Raw genomic sequence first — 21,924 nt, forward strand, 5'->3', positions numbered from 1 at the left:
TTGGCTTGTTCTTGTTTTCATATAACCTTGAGGTATATCATTAGATTATTTATTTGCAAACTGATTTTGTTTTAGTGCAAGCATTCATAGCTATAAACTTTCTTTTTATAACTGCCTCATCTGTATCCCAAAAGTCCTGGTAATCTGTGCTCTTAGTTTTATTTCTAAGAATTTTTAAATTCCTCCCAGATTTCATCAGTGACCCACCTGTCATTCAAGAATCCTGGTCAGCCTCTGAGTATTGGTATATTTTCTGTGATTTCTCTCGTTATTGATTTCTAGTTTTATTCCACTACAACCTGATAATGTACAATAAATTATTTCATTTACTTCATTTTTGTCAAGATTTGCTTTGTGTTCTGTAATGTATCCTCATCAGGAAAAGGTTCTCTGTGTATTCCATATCTGCTGGATAAAATATTCTAGGCAGGCTTCCTTAAAAGGTGAGTTGCTAACATTCGGTTCAAATCCTGAAAATCCTTTGCCCTCCTGGAATTGTGTGGGACACACCTTCAGGATGTCACTGGCTTCTAGTAAAAGCCCCTGCCTGAGCCTACCACCCATGTGCATGGGAGGCAGTGCCCTCAGGACCTGGTACAGGGGTAGAGATGGTGTAGAGGACTGTCGTCAGCTCGAGCTCACATTCTCAGGACACCTTGTGTTCTCTTCAGTGAACACCATCTGTCACTGAGTGGCAGGGCGTATCTGCTGCTTCCTGGTTCTGTTCACAGCTGGGCATCACCATGGGGTGGCCGTGACCATCACTACTGATACTGTGCTGCAGTCTCCGGGCCTCTGAGGACAATGGTCATCACAGCACTTGAGGGGCTGCTGCAAGAGAGGCCCTGAGCCCAGCCCATGTCTCTAGCACATCTGTGATGGTTCATATTGACTGTCAACTTGACAGGACCTAGAGTCATCTATGAGGGACTATCTAGATGGGATCATCTTGACTAGGCTAATTGAGGTGGGAACATGCACTTTCACTCTGGTCAACACTCTTCCATAGGCTGGGCTCCTGGACTGTTTAAAAAGGAGAGAGCTGGCTGAGCGCCAGCATTTATCTCTCTCTCTTCCTAGCTGAATATGACGGGCTGCCCCAAGCTCCTGCCACTGTACCTTCCCTGCCGTGATGGAATGTAACCTGGAAGCTGAAATAAAGCCTTTCTCTCTCAGACTGAGCTCTGTAAGGTATTTTGTCCTTGCAACAAAAACATACTCAGCAGCATCTGAGGCAATAACATGCCTGGCACCCAGCAGTAGCCCTCCCAGGGCCACGGACATCCTTTCCAGCGGTGGTGCAAGGCTGTTTCAGCTCAGCTCAGACACCTTCTAGCTGTGGAGAGTTGGAGCCTCTGGTTCTCCGGCTTTCTGCAGTGACAGTGCCTTCCTACGTTGTGCCCGACTCAGGAGGTCCTGTCCAGACACATCTGGGGGAGGAATGCTTCCCGCTCCCACCTTCCTCCTCTACTGGGTTTCCAAAGACACAAGTCCTGAATGATTACATTTGCCAACACATGGAAGATGAGACCCTTTTGGGACCCCAAAATTTGGGGGAATGTCGCTGTCTTTAACATGGCTCATGTTGTCACATGAAGAACTGATGTCTCAGGCCATGTGTCATTACTTTCTCATTGCTGGGACAGAATACCCAACCAAAAACAGCTTATGGAAGGAAAGGGGTGTTTCATTCGGTTTAGAATTTCAAAGATAAGTTTCACCACAGTGGGGAAGGCACATCAGGAGCAGAAAGCTGCTATCACATTGTCACAGGAAGCAGAGATGACAGCACATAGGCTGGACTATAAGACCTCGAGGCCCATCCCCAGTGACCCACTTCCTCCAGCAAGGCCCCACCTCCCAAAGGTTCCACAACCTTCTCGAACACCTGCCAGCTAGAGACCAAGTGTTCTAACACATGAGCCTATGGGAACATTTTACATTCAAATCACCCCAGGCCTGTGTAAGAAAGATCCAGGGGGCTGGAGGGATGGCATAGCAGTTAAGGCACTTGCCTGCAAAGCCAAACGACCTTGGTTCAATTCCCCAGGACCCAAGTAAGCCATATGCACAAGGTGGCGCATACACTTGGAGTTCATTTGCAGTGGTGTGCCCATTCTCCCTCCCTCTCTCCCTCCCTCTCTCTCTCTCTCTCTCTCTCTCTCTCTCTCTCTCTCTCTCTCTCTCTGCCTCAAATAAATAAATAAAAATAAAATATTAAAAAAAGAAAGATCCAGGTACTCTTCTACCTACAAGATGAAGCAGTTGTCCAAGCTTGCTTACAGGTGTGAGCACTGGGCACCCCAGCATATGAAGGAAGGGCAGAACAGGGAGATAGCAGAACTGAGTACATCAGGTTTCCTTGAAGAGACTGGAAGACACAGGGCTCGGGCCAGACAGAACTATCCCTGTGGCTAGACCAGGGAGGTGCTGGAACTGACCAGAAGTCATTCTCAGAGGTGGAAGTATATGTTGGTCTCTCTGGTCCCCAGCCTCTTAGCACGCTTTTCCCTGTTGCCTCCCCCACAGAAGACAGCACAGCCTGTCCCTGGGGACTGTGTAGTTCCTGCTGTGTAACCCCCTCTCAGGGAACTTGGAGACATCCAGCTCCTGTAGCAGACTCTGTCATGGCTCACGTCAGCGCATGTAGGGTTCTGCTGTGCACTGCCCAGAACCATGCCTCAGGCATTATCTTGACTTCCCTAAAGCCAGCTCATCCAGGACAGGTTGGGTAGTCAGAGCCATCCATGGACCCTCCATTTCCTGGATGGTTCCAAGGAGAGAATCACATGAGAGCCATGGGTACCATCTCTGGGTCACACAGACACTCCATCTTGGAGCTCAAGGGCTCTGGGATAAGCTGACGGGGGTGGTGAGCTGGGAGAGTCACCACCAGATGAAAGCCAGGTGACAGCCCTCATATCCTGTCTTGCAGCACACCACATCTTCATGGTCACCGCCTGCCAGGAAGCCACCTATGGCACCATTATCCGGGATCTGTGTCTATCCCGCTTCAAGAGGGACATGGAGGCTATTGGGAGGCCACTGTGGTGTGACTGGGGGAAGACAATAAGGTAAGCTTTGTGGGGAGAAGAAAGATGGGGAATACCCCTTCTCCCCTCCTGACTGTGTTGGACAACAGACCACTAGGCCCTGGGGAGGCTGGAGTCTAAAAGGACAGAACTGAGAACAAAAGGGTTTCCAAGAACAGGTAGGTGAGAAGAGGGAGAGAGAAAGGAGCTACATTCTCACTGACCATCCGGGGGGCGTGGGTACCACTGGGGCAGTGGGAGATGAGGGGGTATTAGGGTTAGACACCCATACCATCCAAGTGCAGGCATCTGGGGCCAGCTGAGCCCCGTGCAGTGCTCAGGTCCCTGGCTCACCAAGCCTTGTGACAGGAGATGGGCTTGCCATGGCATCCTTGCCAGCTCCTTCCACACTGTTGTCAAGCCCCACCTGCCACGTCCACCCACTTCAGGGATCCAAGCTTCAGGGTCAAGGTGTCATGGAGGGATGGTCCATAGCCCCAGGTGCGACAGTGCCAAGCCCTGTGAGACCCAGCTTTCCTACCCAAAGGTGCTTCTCCCACACCACAGGGCTCACTCCCTGGCCCTCAGGCCCCAGGTACCCCTCAGCAGGCTTGGGGGTTCTCCCAGGGTGTGCTGGGCTCATCCACCTGCAGAAGCAGGATAAGAACTTAATGTGTCCCTGATCTGTTTGCTAAGCTTTTTTTTTTGCCTCGGAGTATAGTGCTGTGGCATCCTAAAGCTTCAGTGGGCAAGTAACAGCGTGCACACGTGTGTGTGTGTGTGCATGTGTGTGTGTGTGTAGACAGCTATAGCAGCAGCCTTTGCACAGAGATCTGTATGGGTTCACAGTATTATAAAACATGTTCTAGAGCTAATCTCTCAGAAAAATCACTTCAAGGGTGATAAAGAAAGGCATTACTCAGAGGCTGGAGAAGAGGTGGCTGTGCCCACAAGTTATCTTCACCATCCCAGGAGAGGCGGTGGCACTATAGAACAAGCATAATGAGGGAAAGAAATTCTCCACTTCAGGAAAGGGGATGACAGCTATAGAACAGGAATAATGAGGAGACACAGTTCTCCCAGGAGAGCGGGGACAGCTAAAGGACAGGAATGATGAGGAGAGACAGTTCTCCTCCCAGGAGAGGGGGGACAGCTATAGGACAGGGATGATGAGGGGAGACAGTTCTCCTCCCAGGAGAGGGGGCACAGCTCTAGGACAGGAATGACAGGGAGAGACCGGCTGACAAGGAGGAGTGTTTGTGTCTTTCCTGACAAAAGCAGAGATCTGGGCAATTCCAATGCCAACCTTTCCCAGTCTCATGTTTCCTCCAGGATGTCTGGTAGGTGTCTTTACCTGAGAGAGGAAGTCAGAGTCCATGCAAGTCTAAGTCAGGTTCACCCTGTACCACAGTGTGGACAAAGCCTGCCTCAGATGACCCACGTGCTGACGTGTGAAGCTGCGTGGGGGATGGCCCAAAGATTGAGGCAGAAAAGGAGGCACAGTACGAAGACCGTGGCACCCGCCTTCCTTCGCACCCCGCCCCAGCCACCCATGGTGTCTGTGGTCAAGAGAAGGGTTGGTGCCATCAGCAGAAACTGCCTTCCCACTGCATGGAAAGTAGCCAGGACCACGGTTACCACACCGCCACACGTGCTGCCTGCCGCTGAGCTCCTCCTGTGTGCCTCAAAACTGGGGATGTGGTCAGCTAAATCGAAGGAGGCTGGAGGGCTTCTGTCCACTTTGTTGTGGTAACAAGGGAGATTTGTTATGAGGGGACTGTGATTCTGCTCTGAAGGGCCATCTGGCACCTGAGGGGACTGACAGGGATATTTCACAGGATGAGGTTTTTCCTTGCCAACCACGGCCTAATGCAGAGACAGCACATAGTAGGTGCGCAGTCCCAGTCTCCACGGATGGCAGGTGATTTCTTCCAGTGCCTGAGAAAGCAGAGGGAGCCCTGGGGTCCCTGATGGGGAAGGGCAAGGGGAGGAGGCCAGGGGCAGGATCTGCACTGAGGAAAGGTGGAACCAGTGTCATTCACAGAGATCCTGTTTGGCTCAATGTCATAGATCTCACCTGAGCCGCTGTGAGGGACCCAGCAAGTCCTGTGGGATGTGAAGGTCTTTACTGAGCCCCCAACACTTCTTAGCATGAGGTGACGGGTCTTAGCCGGCTCTTCTGTCTACAAGTCCATAAAGTGGGGACCACACTGCTCTGTGAGCCTCAGATCAGGTCTGTCCCCACCCCTTGTTCGTTCCCTCCCTGACCTTCTCCCCCAGCAGCCTCTGCTGCCTGAGGGCAGCGTTCCTTCCCCTCGGAGAACCCCACTGTGCCCCACAGAGTCTACACTCAGTGCACAGTTGTTGAAGCAAATTTCTGCCTTGGGAACCTGAAGTGGAAGATTCAGGAAGGCCAGGGACACCTCTACGTATGCAGGGCTGGGGTTGGAATCAGGCACCAAAACCCCACCGCCTCCTCTGACCAAGCTCAGGCCCCTGGACTCGGGACATGCTTGTATCCAGGGCCCCCATCCAGGCCCCACGGGGAGGGGGGTACCCAGCAGCTCGCTCAGTCAGGGTCCCTATCCTCATCTTAATCTTCCCTACCACAGGCCTCTTGGAGGCTTCTGGTCTCGTTTTCTGATCTGAGGAATGAATGCATCTGGAGTTGGAGACAGAGAGGGGAGAGGTTGTTAAGAATGACAGAACAGGGCTGGAGAGATAGCTTAGTGGTTAAGCGCTTGCCTGTGAAGCCTAAGGACCCCGGTTCGAAGCTCAGTTCCCCAGGTCCCACGTTAGCCAGATGCACAAGGGGGCGCACGCGTCTGGAGTTCGTTTGCAGAGGCTGGAAGCCCTGGCGTGCCCATTCTCTCTCTCTCCCTCTATCTGTCTTTCTCTCTGTGTCTGTTGCTCTCAAATAAATAAATAAATTTTTAAAAAAATTAAAAAAAAAAAAGAATGACAGAACAACCTGTTCTGGGACTAACAGACTTTCTGCCTCAGCTGAGCAGCTTGTATTTAAATGAAAGGTGCATTTATTATGATCCACTTATTAAGATGCAGCAGGGACCCTGGAGGAAGAGGGCCCACCCCTGCTCTGCATAGTGACGGCTCATTTGTACAGACTGACCGCAGACCAGAGGCCCGACAGCTACGGACAGATGCAGGCAGGGTGACGCAGGACAAGGGCTTTCTGAGGAAGCGGGGGCCACGTGCTACAGATGTGGAAGGCCCACAGGCGTTTCCCGCGTGCATAGAGCGCAGAGGGATGACCAGCTGTCGGGCCTGGTAGCTTGCTGTCGCTAGAGCCACGCCACGTACAGCAGGAAGAGAAGCCACGGGGCAGAAGGGAGATTGGTTCTGCTTAAAAAGAGACAAAGCCCGCATCACAAGAGCACCCCAGAGGCCAGCTCAGGCCTGCTAGTCCGTGTCACACAGGATTGTCTCCAGACATGTCTGCGTCCTAATCTCTGAGTCCTGTGAGCTGCTGCAGTTGGAACTGAAGGTACCGATCCAATGCTTTTGGCATGGAGAGTTTGTTCTGGGTTATCCAGGCTGCCCAGGGTGATTCACGGCTCCCTAATCAGTCCCAGCTCTGGTCATTGGAGCGCCTTCAACTTGAAGGCTGGCTCTGTGCCCCTGTGGCCCACTGGTCCTTGTTCGAGCACTTCTTTGCATACCCTGAGCTGTCCCAGGCTTATCATTTTTTTCTTTTTGGTATATCTATGTAGTATGTATGTGGTGTGTGTGTGTGTGTGTGTGTGTGTGTAGTACACACATGGGTGCAAAGATACACATGCCCCATGTACACTGTCGCAGAGGCCCTAGGAGGATGTTAGGGGTTCCCTCTTGTTCTTCCATCTGCCATTGCTGACACGGTCTCACTGAACCTGGAGCTGCCTGGTTTTCAGTCACACTGGCTGGCCAGTGAACCCTAGCAATCCTCCTTTCTCCCCTCCTCAGTGCGAGGGTTACACACCTGGGTGCTGGGGACCAAGCCCAGGTCTTCACACTTGTATGGGAAGCATTTTTACCTGCTGAGCCACCTTCCCAGCTCCCAGGCTTCCCTCTTAATCCTCAGCCCAGGAATCAGCCATTTCTCTAAGGAGTTCTGGTCACTTTTACTAGAAGATGAAATTAGGAACTCAGCTGTGTTAGAGAATGGAACACAGGAGCCCGTGTGTATATGCATACATATAATACATACCTGTGTACACACGCATTTGTATACAACCCACACATGTACACATGCTGATAATACTCATATGCACACAGCATTTGACATACCCAGTGCAACCATGAAGGTGCTGGAAGAGACATGCGAACACCCTTCTTTGACCTCTGTGTAAGGAATACCATCTAACCGTTTTGTCTTAAGAACTGGAGCGCACGATCATGGCATATCTGGAAGACCTACAACCTACCAGCAGGCAGCAGGCTGGGGGTCCTCAGCAAGAGGCTGGGACTGGAGTCTCAAGGGCGAGGCCCACCCCCATCGCCGGGGTTACTCTTACGATTATAGATGCTGATTACACTCCCAGCAGCACCCCAGATTGGTGTTTGATTCACTCCCTGGGGCTAGAGCCTGGCCACATGCACACGTGATGGCCCATCACCATGGGTGAGGCCAGAGCTCTGCCAGGCATGGCTGGAGAACTGTACCCTCCTGCCCACATCTTGCCACCTCTTCCTCCCCACCCACTTCCTGTGACAAGCATCTTGCTGCTCTCGGATGTTTGCTTCCTATATTTCTTTTGCACAGATGCCCAGATATGCTCATTTTTCTTATCTCCTCTTTCTTACATGAAGGGTGGTATAAAAGATTCTCCCCTTGCCCTTTGGTTGGTTCATCTCTTTATGAAACAGTTCATCCCGGAAACCACTCCTGAGCAGTGCGGAGAGCTTCCTCTTTCCTTTTCACAGCCGCACACTGCTCCACCATGCAGAGTCTCAGCCATGTCTAACGAAAGAGACGCTTAGACTGTTTCTGGCATTTCTCCATTTCAGACAGTATTCAAACAGATGGCCTGTGCCTTCATTTGCTGGGTTAGGGTTAGGGTTAGGGTTAGATGCACAGGGTGAGAGGCAAAAGGAGTGTGTGTGTCGTGTGCGCATTCCCACAACTGCCCAAGGGTACCTGCTACCCCACAACCTCACCAACAGCCACGTGGCACGCGCCGCTGTCTGCTGAGTGAGAAGTGGTGTCTCGGGGCTGACCTGCATTCTTCTCATTACAGTGGGTCTGAACATCTTTCACATTTCAAGGGCCATTCTTTTATCTTTCTGTGACTTGCTTTCAGGTCCTCTCCCACAGTTTCCATATGTTTCACATACTTTTCAAGGAGCTGTGTCTATGTCAGAGAGAGATTAGGCACTTCTCAAATCCAAGCTAGATGTCCCCTGGTTTCTCAGTTGTCTGCTGAGCTTGCTTGTGTGGTGTGTGGTTTTGTGTGACAGTGAGTTTCTCTGGCTTCACTGTGCAGGGTTTGAGTCAAGAGGAAAGCCATTCTCACAACAGCCTTTCTTGGGCTCATAGGGGTCTCCTGGCTCCACAGCAGTCTAGAGTTTGGCCCTGTGAACAGCTATGAAATAGGAATCTAATTTCATTTTCTCCTGGGTTCTCTTATTTACTACAGTCTCTCTGTGTGCCAGTGGCAAGAGCCCCAGAGCCGAAACCTCCCTCTAACTTGCTACCTGAGGTCACTGTTCCCCTAGAGCCTGCAGGGGAGTCTAGAGATGGCTAGTGGATTTGCCCAGACTCTCCTCAGCGAGCAGAGACTACTGTACGTGTGAGGTGGACTCATCTTCTCACTAGCGACAGGCGAATGTGAGCCAACCTCCATTTGTAGGACACACACACAGAACATGGGGAGTTTGGGGACACAGTCCGTCAGCCAGCTCCCTGGGTCTGGACTGACAGACAGTTTGCTTCCTATGTCAAAGCAGGAAGAGGACCTGTCAGGCCCACCTGGCTGGGGCACATAGTATTACTTAAAAGGCTCAGTGGCAGAGCACTGGCATATGGGAGGTTCTGGGTTCCATTCCCAGCAGCACATATGATGTAGGACACAGCAGTGGACATCTCAGACAGAAACTTCTAGGTGACAGCAGAGGGCGGCTAACAGCTTTCTGTCCACCTTCCCAATGAGCAGAAGACGTTCTTTAGTGTCCTGCCTTGCTGTTGCAGTCAGGTTCGCATTGCTGGCAGAAATTACCCAGTCAAGAGCAGCTTATGGGTGAAGAAAGGTTTATTTTGGCTTACAGACTCCATGGGAAGCTCCATGATGGCAGGGGAAAACAATGGCATGAGCAGAGGGTGGACATCACCTCCTTGCCAACATCAGATAAACAGCAGCAGGAGAGTGTGCCAAACACTGGCAAGAAGAAGCTGGCTGTAACACCCATAAGCCCGCCCCCAACAGTACACTGCTTCCAGGAGGCGTTAATTCCCAAATTGCTATCAGCTGGGAACATGGCATTCAGAACACCTAAACTTATGGGAGACACCTGAATCAAACCACCACACTTGGTTTCACATATTCAAGGTGTGTAACACTGTTTTGTTTATTGATTTATTTTTTATTTATTTTTTTTTTTTTTTGAGGCTGGCCTGGAACACATTATATAGACCAGGCTGGTCTTGAACTTGTGGTGCTCCTCCAGCTGTGCCTCATAAGTGCTGGAGATTCAGTCATGTGCCAATATGCAACAATTAAAGCCTGGCCTGCCACCCTCGCTGCCCGCTGTGGGTATCAGTTATGCAGGCCCAGGGCGCACGAGCAGCCTTTCCGCCCCGACCATGACCCCAGCCCTCTGCTGGTCCTTTTGGTCCATTACCTAGGAGACAGGTTCTGTCAGCTGCTTGTTGGAAGAATAACTCGGGCGTAATCCTGAGTCCTTGGCAACATGGAGCCCCTCAGGGTCCCTGCAAGGCAGGTGCATATGAGCCAGGCCCCGCGCACCATGCCGACGTGTCACTATGGGAGTTGTCTCATTAAGCCATCGCCCGGCTCTGCTAAAGGAAACATAACCCTATTTAGTGCATTAACTGGGCATCTAATCTAATCCAGGAAGGCAGAGAGCACACAGAAAAATGTGTTTTGAAGAATACATTTCCAGAAACTTTGCCGTAGGTGCTGCAGAGAGAGGACTGGAACACGCCCACACCCAAATACAAAGTGGGTGCTGTGTTTCTCTTTAACTTAATTTGTTAACTTTTAAAGTTACATCTCTGTGATTTTTTTGTTTGTTTGTTTTTCAAGGTAGGGTTTTACTCTAGCTCAGGCTGACCTGGAATTCACTATGTAGTCTCAGGGTGGCCTTGAACTCACAGCAATCCTCCGACCTCTGCTTCCCGAGTGCTGGGATGAAAGGCGTGCGCCACCACACCTGGCTCTATGTGATGTTTTGATACATATGTGCTTTGTATAATGTTTGATTCAGTTTAGACATCTATAACTTAACTACAGTAAAAAACATCCAAATCCAGGAGCTCAATCATTAAAATGGTTGTTGTACAAGCATGAAGAACTGACTTTGACCCCCAGAACCCACATAGAAGTCAGGCTCACAACCATGCATGCTTGTAGCTCCATGCTGTGGAGGCGGAGGCAGAAGGACTCCTGAGGCCGCTGGCCAGTCAGTTTAGCTGAATTATTGGGTTCCAGAAACAAGGTAGAGAGCAGTTGAGGAAGATGCCCAATGTGACCCATGCCACATGTGCACCCCCACGTGCGAAGATTAAAAAGAAAAACATTCAAAACCATTTTAGTTTATTTATCTGTTTAAGAGAGACAGAGAGAATGGGTGTGCCAGGGCCTCTTGCTGCTGCAAATGAACCCCAGATTCTAGCTGTTTGAAAATCATATGAATGAGTCATCTCTAGCCAGCATACCGTATGCCTGCTAAAGAGCCTTTCTTCATCCCTCTCCACCCTGTCTCCCCACAGTCTGTGAAGAACTGCCCTTTAGGGCTAGAGAGACGGCTTAGTGGTTAAGGCATTTGTCTGTGAAGCCAAAGGACCCAGGTTCTGTTGGGCACTGCCAGGCACAGGCTGGAGCCTTCTGGAGAGGGGCCTGAACTGCCAGGCATGGCTATGGACCCCCAGGCTACAGGAGGCAACTCCGCTGTAAGCCCAGCACACCTGAATTTAGGCTCTGCCCTGTGACCTTTGGCCAGTTGCCTAGGAAACTCCTTATCAGCCTTCACATAATCCATCCTCCTGAGACCCTAGATCACCTGACCCCCCCCCCCATTGCCTACGTGCTAGAATGAATATCCCCATATGCTAATTAGGCATCAGAAATGAACTTGGTATGTCCAATACCCTTAGGACCCTTCCCCCACCCTCAGATGCTTATAAACCCATTTCACTGACAATCAATGGAGAGAGCTGTTCAACTTTCTCCCGGGAGTGTTTTTCTCTCATCACACACTCACCCACTGCCTGGATGCCTTCGGGGGGGGGGCTGCAGCCAGCCCCCAGAGCAAGAATCCAGGAACCCACAAGGTTCGACTCCCCAGGACCCATGTAAATCAGATGCACAAGGTGATGCGTGCATCTGGAGTTTGTTTACAGCAGCTGAAGGCCCTGGCGTGGCCCATTCTCTCTCCCTCTCAAATAAAATTAAATAAATAAGTAATTAATTAATTTTTTTTAAAAAAGAACTGGCCTTTACTCACACCTTTCATGAGCTGAGCTGTTTGGACTCCGGGTGTGCATGAAATGGTGTGGTGCTTACTGTTTGTATCTGACTGGCTTCACAACTACAATGAGCCAGTTTCATCTTTGTTGCTGAAAATGACACAGCTCCATCCATTTTTCTTTTTATATTTTTTTTGTCCTATGTATGTGTATAGGTAAACATGCATGCATATGTGTGTGCCTATGGAGTCCAAACACTGATGTTGGGGGTCTTTCTCAATCAGTTTCCTCTCTTTTTAATATTTTATTTACTTTTCATCTATTTATTTGAGAGAGAGAGAGAGAGGCAGACAGACAGACAGAGGAGAGAGAATGGGCACACAAGGGCTGCCAGCCACTGCAAACGAACTCCAGACACACGTGCCACCTTGTGCATCTGGCTTACGTGGGTCCTGGGGAATTGAACCAAAGTCCTTTGGCTTTGCAGAGAAGTGCCTTAACTGCTAAGCCATGTCTCCAGCCCACTTTCCTCTTTATTTTGACTGAGGCACGGGCACTCCCTTGAGGCCAGTGCTCAGGTGAGTCTAGCTAGCCAGTTTTCCTTGGGGTTCCCTGTCTCTTCCTCCACATGCTGAGGTTACAGGTTACCGCCCCGCACACTCAGCATTCACTGGGGATCCGAATGCGAGCTCTCATTCTCGTTGCTGGGACAAAACACCTGGCCAGAAGCAGCTGGCGGGAAGAAAGGGTTGTCTCAGGCTATGGCTTCCTCGTGGCAGAGGAAGTGGGGCAAGACAGGGGCTGGGCATCACATCTTGCTACTGCTCTTGGAAGGAAGCAGCAGAAGTGAGCTGGCAAGGGGAACTTGGACTATAACACCCCAGAGCACCCCAAATGTCACATTTCCTCACACTTGAGACCTTCACACCGTGCTGAGAAATGCTAGGTTGGATTAAAAAAAAAAAAATCTCTGTTCCTCCCCTCCTGCACAGCTTCAGGGCCATGAGGTACCTCCTTGGTCAGGAAAGATGGCAGCTAGTAGACAGGGCCCTCGTTTGCTGTGACTGTCTTCATGTCAGGTGGGTGCCTCGTCCCGGTACGAAGGGGTTGCAATTAGAAATGCACACCCTGTCTACCTCTGCTCATAGTCCTGCATCCGGGGGGCTGGATCCCAGCGGCGCTGCCTGGAATCCGTGAGGCTGAGGACCCAAGACTCCTTGCCAGGGATGTAGCTCTGCCACGCTGACCTAGAGATGGCCGTGAAGAGCCTCCAGCTGGCCTAGAAGCGTGCACTTATGGGAAGAGGTGTCCAGCCTCCGGGGTAAGAGTGGCCGTCCTGTGAGTTAGCAGGACAGACTTCCCGAGGCTGCCGTCAAGGCTGCTCAGCATCCCGAGCTCTGAGGAGGAAGCGCGGTGTCCAGCTGACTGTTGACTTAGGCAGGGTGCACTGACCCCCTGAGTCCTTCTTGGGCCTACTGCCTTCCCCTGTGCCCTGGAGCACAAAGCCTTTGTGTGTCCAGGGTAAGAATTGAGGCAGGAAATTCTCCCAGCGTGCAGCAATCTTGGATCAGGTGCCCTTGTTTTGAATTTCAACAGAAACTTGAGAGAAAAGTATCTTCTTTGACCTGGAGGGCTGCAGAGCAGTGGGCCTCTTGCTTCCACAAGGTCTTGGGATGAGCTGTCCCCAAGTGCTTAGCAAAGTGGCCATTTTCCAGTGTCCTGCTTTGGGAAGGATCCTGCCTGGAGGCCTAGGCAGGAACCACCCGTGGTCTATATACTCTCCCACCCAGCCAAGGGATCCAGGGCAGAAAAGGAAGGCAGGCACAGTTTGGGGCATCCCGCACCCAGATCTGGGCCCACAGGAGAGGGCAGCGCACAGAGCAAAGGGCCTAGCAGTCACTAGGAGCTGGTACGCGAGAGGAGTTTTCAAGGAGACCCCAAGGCCAAGGAGAGACTTTCCATTGTGGCTTACAGGCTACTCTTCCCAGCTCCATTCTCACCCTGCCCGCAGCTGCTTCTCTTGCTCTATGCCACTGGCCATGTCCTCCCCCCCCCCACCCCCCAATGAGCCAGCGACAGGAAGCCCTGTGGGCAGCAGTAGCATTTCTACTGGGATTGCCTCACTGAGCCCTCCACATGGCTTCTGCCATTAGTCAGGGTTCGCTAAAGGGATAGAACTGATAGAATGCTTATGTATTTTAAATAGGATTTATTAGGTTAGCATACAGGATACTAACTGGGCAGTCCAACAATGGCTGTCTGCAGGCTGGAGAGCCTGAGAACCTGGTAGCTGCTCAGAGCTTGAGGCTGGATACCTCGGCAGTCCCAAGCTGCCTCTTGAAGGCCTGGAGGGTTCCTGGAAGGCTGCTGGTCTTCAGTCCATGTTGGAAGGCTGGTGAAACTCAGTTCCAGTGTCCACACGGGACAGACGGAACTGGATAGACACACGCACATGCCAATGGCAAGGGCAGCCAGGTGAAAGGCCCCATTCTCTCCTCAGAGATTGTATGTCGTCCACCACCAGAAGGGCTGCCCACTGTGGAGAAAGGACCATCCCCCACCATCAACCCTTTCTTGAAATAACCTCATGGACTCACCCAAAAGCCATGCCTCTTATTCTGTTCCTAATCTGACTAAGTCTGTGTCTTGGGCAAGGTGGCAGGGAGAAGGAGCCCTGTTCCTTTCCTCAGAAAACTTGCAGAGAGGCCAAGAGCAGTAGCCTTTGAGGTGAGGGAGGCTGGGGAAGGGACTGTCAGCAGTCACTCCTGCATGCTCAGTCCCCCGTTGTCCTGCTTCTTGCAGTCGCCTTGGCCTGGGGCAGGGACAGAGTGGACATCTCCCTAAGTGAGGTGCTCATCAGCATGGACTGTGGCACCAAGTCTCATGACACCTTTTCCATCAGGAGATTACCTGCCCTGTTTTCAAATCTATTCAGATGGAGTTGCACCTAAGAAGTGTGTCCCAATGTCAAAGGCCAGACATGAAGCACCCCTGAGCAGGGGTCTGCCTCCACAGCAGAGGGCAAGTAGGTGAACACTGTCCAGCAGGGGGGACTCCTGGAAACCTTGGTTGGCCTCAACTTTCCTGAGCATATTGTGAGGATGTCTTCCTAGTAGATGCTGAGGCTGGTAGCACTTGGATCATCCCTTTAAATCTACAGACCTCTGCTTGCTTTAGGATGTATGAGCATCATCACCAATCTAATTTCCACATCCAGAAGAAAAGACAAATCTATTCAAAAATACATTAGCTTGGGCTAGAGAGATGGCTTAGTGGTTAAGCGCTTGCCTGTGAAGCCTAAGGACCCCAGTTGGAGGCTCGATTCCCCAGGACCCACGTTAGCCAGATGCACAAGGGGATGCACACATCTGGAGTTCGGTTGCAGTGGCTGAAGGCCCTGGCGTGCCCATTCTCTCTCTCTCTCTCTGCCTCTTTCTCTGTCTGTTGCTCTCAAATAAATAAATAAATAAAATAAAAATGAACAAAAACACATTAGCTAGAATACAAAAAGTGGGGGAGGTAACACTACGGTGGTCACATTCCCAGGGTCAATAAATAAATACATACTTTCCCCGTGTTTCATATGAGGCCAGTTAACTGCCCTTTATAAAGGGAAGGTAAGAAAACAACCTCAGATTGGTAGGTATATTGACAAATTGCTAGACTCCAAACTGCCAACCCAAACGAGAGAGAGACAGGGAGAGACCTCTGAACTGAAAGGATTGCCAAGGTCTTAGAGGTGTAGACCCAGCAGGTAAGACTGGTGTTGGGGACATTCCCATGCCCGCCAGCAGAAGGTTGCACTTGTAGGAACCTTGGGCGCCCACATGAAAGAGTGTGCTTTACTAGGAAACTGGGGAAGGTGGAAGGTGCTTCTGTGGGATCTCCTTTCCCTCCTGCCCGCCTTTGAGCCCTCACCCACCCCTCTCATGGCCCTGTTCACTTTCATGACCCACACCCACATACATAAGAACTTTAGGCTCCGGTCTGCATGTGAAAAAAAACAGCAAGTGTTTGCCTAATGCCTAGTTCATATTTTCCCACTGTTGCCATCACAAAGCCATTTAAAGCTACAACATGGTTCGCTGTTCTTGTTTTGTTGTGATGGGAGATGGTGGTGGTTAGTTGGTTTGGTTCTGGGCCTGGACGCAGGAAAGTACTGGGTAGCCCTGGCCTCTTTTCCTACAGACGCTGATGTGTCAGGGGGTTTTCGTCATATTTTCTTTATGAAGTCTTCTCTTCCTTATTTGGTTGCTGTCTTCAAGACGTCTTGAGATCATCTGTTTTCTTTGGCAAGTGTATCTTACGCCTGACATGCCCGCCCCCCGCACTTGGGCCCAGAGCCTGTGGCTTCCAAGGCAAGCCCTCTTCCCACTCAGCGGGGCTCCCCTGGCTCTGCAGTCAGGTGCTAGCTCTGCGCCTCACGCAGAGACGACACTGGATAATTTTGGCTTTTGTGTTTCTGTTGAGAACTTCTTTGTTGCCCTTTGATGAATGCAGTGAAGTGCCAGGGCGTGTCCTCTGTCCCACTGGGCTCCTGGGAACTCCACCTCCTGTGGTAGCCAGCTCCTTCCTGTTTCTGCTCTTGATAATGGGTATCAGGGTGCTCACTCTGACCATCTTTCAGCAGGTACTGGCATGTGCATGCTGCGTTTACAGTCTTGCTGCTCTAGTCACCTCTTACCAAATCTCTCCTTATCACATGATCACTTTACTTCGTGTGTGTGTGTGTGTGTGTGTGTGTGTGTGTGTGTGGTGTGCATGCATGCTTACGTATGTGTGTGTATGTTTGTGGCCATTCTTGTAGAGGTCAGAGATCAACATCAGGTGTCTTACTCTATCACTGTCCAACTTCCTCAGAACCTCTCACCAACTGGGCTAGACTAGTAGCCAGCAAGTCCCGGGATCTTCTTTCTCCTCCCCATCACTGGGATTACAGACGCATGCTGCCATGTCTGTTGTTTTACATGCGGGCTGGGGATCCGAACTCAGGTCCTCGTGCTTGCCCTACAAGCTCTTCACCCACTGGGCCGCCTCCACAGCCTTGCAGTCATTTTCTTTAAATTGCGCTTTGTCTCATGTTAACAACAAAACCCCAGCTTTTCCACCAAATGACGCCTTCTCCTTTTCATCTTCCTGGGTGTTTCTCTTTTAATTATCTCTTCAGTCAGCTTTGTGCCAGATTTTATTTTTCATGCAGAGAGTGATGAGCCTGTTTAAATGGAATTTGCATCGCGTTTGTGCTTTTTGTTCTATCTTTAGGCACTTCTCTGCTTCTTGGGTTTTATCTGTCTACATGTCCTTTTCTTTCTTCCTATTGTTTAAATATGATGTGTTTTCTCCTTTGAAATATTGGCAAGATATTTCTCACTCAACTATTCATGAGATGAAAAATGAACATTTTCTTATGCCTGTATTTATTTTCAAGCCATACATGTTGCCCTTTCTACAAGAGCAGCATCCTCCATCTTGGCCTCCCTCTCTTCCTCCCTCCCTCCCTCTGTCCCCTCTTCCCCTCCCACTGACTGCAATTCATGTTCCTCAGGGTCCTCTATTAGTTTGATTTTATTTTTTTTCCCTGTTCGTCTGACAGTTGCACTGTGGGCGTGCTCATCGTGGTGAGGCACTTGTTTACCTATCTTCACAAATCAGTTGTCACTTCAAGTACATCTTGTTTGTTTGGTTTTTTTTAGTTTCCTATTCAGCAAATACAGGCAGTTTGGTACCATTATTAGGCTCATCCATGACCTTCCCCCTCCCCAGTGGTCCCTCCTTGTTGAGGTATATGGGTTGCGCATTGTGGAGTTAGCCCACAGTTGTTGGTAGGATAAATGTCTCTGCATATCATACATACTGACATACTTTCTGCCACCTCTTCCGCAAAATTTCCCTGAGACATGTTGGGTTCATTTTTGGTCTGCTTCAGTGATGAGGTGTTGGGGGCCTCTGAGGCTCTGGCTCTCTGATTTGGTAGGAGTTGATTTTTCTCTGTGTTGGTCTCCTTCCCCCTTGTGCTGGTATCCGGTTCATCAGGAAAACAGCACCTTTGTTTGTTTTGCCAATTTTCCTTAGTTTCAGTCGGGGCCTTTTTGAGGTATGATGGGGTGGCTCTCTCCTTAGGATCTGCATCTATCTGAAAAAGAGAAGCAGAATCTCCAACAGAGAGTAAGTTAGCAACAGGACAAATGAGATAACCCTTACTTTTTAAATACAGAGTTTAATAGGTGTAGGCCCTCTTGTACCCCATGATTGATGGTAGCTTGATATTGGAGAGTGGGCTTATGTTTGGATATGGTTCTGACTTGTTTCCCAGCTCCAGCTATGGGTCCTGCACCACTGAGGGGATCAGTTAGCCAAATCAAGAGCAGTTGGTTCCCCACCATGGCTGTGTGCACTATTGCACTTGTGTGGGCATCACAACAGGTTATTTGTTGCTAAGTAGGTTAGACCATGAGTTGCTTCAAGCACATCTTATTTTTAACACCGCCTTTCCTTTCACTTCGATCTTTTCTTTTGGGGGTGGGTGCAGGTTTCAAGATAGAGTCACTCTAGTCCAGGCTGACCTGGAATTCACTATGTAGTTCCAGGGTGGCCTCAAACTCACGGTTCTCTTCCTACCTCTGCCTCCTGAGTGCTGGGATTAAAGGTGTGCCACTACCACGCCCAGCTCAGATCTTTCTGTCTTTCTTTCTTTCTTTCTTTCTTTCTTTTGGGGGGGGGTTTGGTTTTTCAAGGTAAGGTCTCACTGTACCCCAGGCTGACCTGAAATTCACTATGTAGTCTCAGGCTGGCCTCAAACTCATGGCAATCCTCCTACCTACCTCTGCCTACTGAGTGCTGGGATTAAAGGCATGTGCCACCATGCCAGGCTCACATAGATCTTTTTAATTCAGTCTACTATTTGATGTATAAATAAGCCACATGATTAAGACATTCACAAAATTCAACTTTTCTGAGGTGCTTTAGGCTGTCTTTGTGTAAGAGTGCCAGCTTGGCAGGGTGACAAACCTGTAAGGAGCAGCCGCCATCCTCCAGAGTCCCTGTCACCATCATCCTGTGGCCTCCGGTGTTTATGTCCGCAGAGTGAATTGATTTGCGTGAATGAAATGGCTTCCGTTGCTAGCAGCCTGGCTGCGGCTCCACGGGACTCTGCATCCCTGGCCCCTTCCTCTCAGTGACTGAGACCTTGTGCAGTCCTTGGTCACCTCTCACACTGGTTCACCCCTAGCTGCTGTATCCCTTCTCTGCATACATTTTTCTAGATGATCTTTTTTTTAAAAAAGCTGTTCCATTATTTGGTTTTTTTTCCATGCATATTTTATTTATTTGATAGAGAGAAAGAGGCAGAGAGAGAGAAAGGCCTCCAGCCACTGCAAACAAACTCCAGACGCATGCGCCCCTTTGTGCATCTGGCGTACATGGGTCCTGGAAAATCAAACCATGATCCTTTGGCGTTATAGGTGAGCACCTTAACCACTAAGCCATCTCTCCAGCCCCCTGTTATTTGGCTATTTTTTTAACATTTTCACACATTTCTATTGCATTTTGATCATATGCACCCACACTACTCTCCCTTGTCCACTTCAGTTCCACTGTAACCCTTCTGCCCACCACTTACCAGTGGCTACACCACAGAAGAGAGTGATTCCCCTCTCCCAGCAACTATTACCGTCTCTAGCTCCTCGGGGAGGGGGTAGCCTCCCAAGCCCCTCCCTTCCCATAACAGGATGCTCACCGGCCCCATCATGTGCAGGTACGCCCGGCTGCTGTGAGTTCACAGGCACAAGGGCCTTGTCTCGTCTGAGTGACGGAGTCCCACGGTGGCCCTCCCCATCCTCCAGCTCTTACCTCCTGTCGTCTCCCCCTGTGTTCCTGGTCCTTCACTCTTCCCCAGGCACTTCCTGGTCAGGACATTACAGTGGCTGTCAGTTGACACGAACCATACTGCGGAGAGTTCACCCCAAAGTCTCAAGACCATTAGCCTCAAGTGGCCAGATTTCTGCCTTCGCTATCATGGTGAGGCAGGATGCAGGAAGAGCAGGGTCATCGGTGAGGTGGGGACTCTAGCCTGGCCTTCATGACTCTGGGGACAGGAAGGATGTCAGTTCTATAGCAACCTCCTCCCCAAGGACAGGCCAGGTAGAACATGGGTGGGCATGGAGCCCAGCACCTGCATGGAGGCCACCTATGGAATGCAGAGGACTGGGCAATGCAGATACCTCGGTCCCCCTCCACAGCTGGCCCTGGGCAAGGGAGATGGGTCCAAGGCTCTGGGGTCCATGTTCCCAGTGGATTTGACTAACGTAGAAAGCCCTGTGGAGGGTAGCAGCTGTTCCCTTTCTACAGGACTGTGGCTTCCTGTGGTGCCTGGCATGTTCAGAGGCTGGACAGATAGATAGACATGTTTGTAGGAGGCAAGATGAGGTGCTGCCAGGCCAGAGTCAGGGTGGCTGTTCCCCCCACACACACACCCAGTGGGGTGGCTCTCCTTTGACAAGTTGGGGGAGAGCACCTGGATACCCTGGAGGGATTTAGAACCCATATGCTCATCTCAGCTCTGGCTGAAACAGGACAGGTTCTTCTCCGCCCTTCTGGACCCTCAGCCCCCAGACCCTCATCTCCAGAGGATCCCTTCAACCTTCCTTAGCATCTGCCTCAACTGCAGCTAGACAGGGCCCCTCTGGCTCTAACCCATGTCCCACCTACCTTGCCATCTGGTCTAGACCCTGACCGGGGTGAGAACAGGACAAGAAACTGAAGGTCATAAAGAAGTCACAGCCTTTGTGCTTTCTTCTCAGGTCGTTAACCTCAAGTCTCTTCCTGTTTCTCTCAGCCCTCCCCCCTGTCCCCTTGTCCCCCGCTAGGCCTCAGCCAGGGGTGGGGCTGGTTCCTCCAGTGAAACAGTCATGGTTTCTGCAGGGACAGTGGGCGCCAGTAGGCTTCTGACTCCGTGCCCCAGTTGTCACTTCAGACCCTTGGCACCTTTTGCTACACACCATCCTCTGGTGGGATGGTCCAGCTCGCTGGCTGGGTTGATGTCCTCAGAGCCGAGGCAAGTCCCTTCACTGTGTGCCTCTCATACCTGGCAACACAAGCAGGGCTATTTCTAACATCTTGTACACCTGATGCAGTGACTGGCTTGGCACTGAGTTCCCTAGGGAAAGGGCCTCACCTGCTGGCAGATCCCAGTGACTCACTGGGTTGGGTAAAGGTGGGAGGCTGGCATGTGGGGTTTCCTACTGGAACAGAGGCTTCCAGAGTCAGAAACAACAGAGCAGACTGATGCCAGTGATGGCAAGGTGCCCAGGAAGCAGTTGCTCTCAGAGGGTGTTGTCAGCACACTCTGCTGTGAACCGAGGGCCATCATACCCACTTAAGGCTGAAAACACCAGGAATCTGTTTAACCTGCTCCAAGTCCCACTGAGGGAGGATGTTCTGTGGAGTAGAGCCCTTCCCTTCCCCCAACCCTCAGTGTTGCCCTAAGCTGCCAGCAAGCGTATATTGGAACAGGCGGGGCAGAGACAGCACAGGGACCTCCAGGACAAGGGACAGTCACATAGTGCAAGGAGAGAACAAGGAGTGTCGTGTGAGGACCTGGGAAGACCTATGGAGGATCTCTGAGAGCCCAGAGAGAGAAGAGGGTTGGGGGCATGGAAAGCAGAGAGTCCATCTTTGTGATGGCTGTGCTGAGGTTGGACCTAAGAGATTAAAGGAGGGAAAAGCCCTTTTTTTTTCAGCCACAAGCTATGTGCTTTGCAAGGATAACATCCCCAGGACAACAGCATCCAGGCTTTCCTACCTCATCCAAGGTTTGGACACGTCACACGCCTGCCCCCAGGAGAGGGGAACCCTGAGGACAGCATGAGCCAGAATGTCATCTTCACCCCACCGCTCAGCTGCACAGCTGAGCTCAGTCAGTTTCTCCTCCCTAGATGGAGGGTCTACATGGAAGTCCTGGGAGCTCTCGAGATCACAGCCCAGCCACAACGGCTCAGTGATCAACCACTGTGCCCCCCTGTTCTCAGAACCCAGGCTGGGGTCTCTTGGTAGACAATAGCTCCCCCGAGGCCAGTTCCAGCATAAGACAGCCTGTGACTTTGCTCAGACGCCCAGGGAATTTTAACACTGTGCTTCATCTCAGCCCCAGGAGCCAGTCCCTGCCTGGACCTGTCCTCAGCAGTGGCATTGTGCCCATGCTCCTGTTGGGGCCTCTCCATGGAGATATAGCTTGGCAGCTCGGGACTGTGT

The 21,924-nt window shown here is 50.9% G+C and overlaps 1 protein-coding gene across 1 annotated transcript in view; it reads left to right on the plus strand.

Annotated features, from left to right (window-relative positions):
* Positions 1-21,924, plus strand: part of Ramp1 (receptor activity modifying protein 1) — a 52,075-nt gene that overhangs the window by 11,581 nt on the left and 18,570 nt on the right. The window contains exon 2 of the mRNA XM_045147857.1: positions 2,936-3,074. Within this exon, the coding sequence (XP_045003792.1) occupies positions 2,936-3,074 (139 nt within the window). The remainder of the gene's footprint in view (positions 1-2,935; positions 3,075-21,924) is intronic.

The sequence above is a fragment of the Jaculus jaculus genome, chromosome 4 (genome assembly GCF_020740685.1).
Source record: "Jaculus jaculus isolate mJacJac1 chromosome 4, mJacJac1.mat.Y.cur, whole genome shotgun sequence".
Taxonomy (NCBI): domain Eukaryota; kingdom Metazoa; phylum Chordata; class Mammalia; order Rodentia; family Dipodidae; genus Jaculus; species Jaculus jaculus.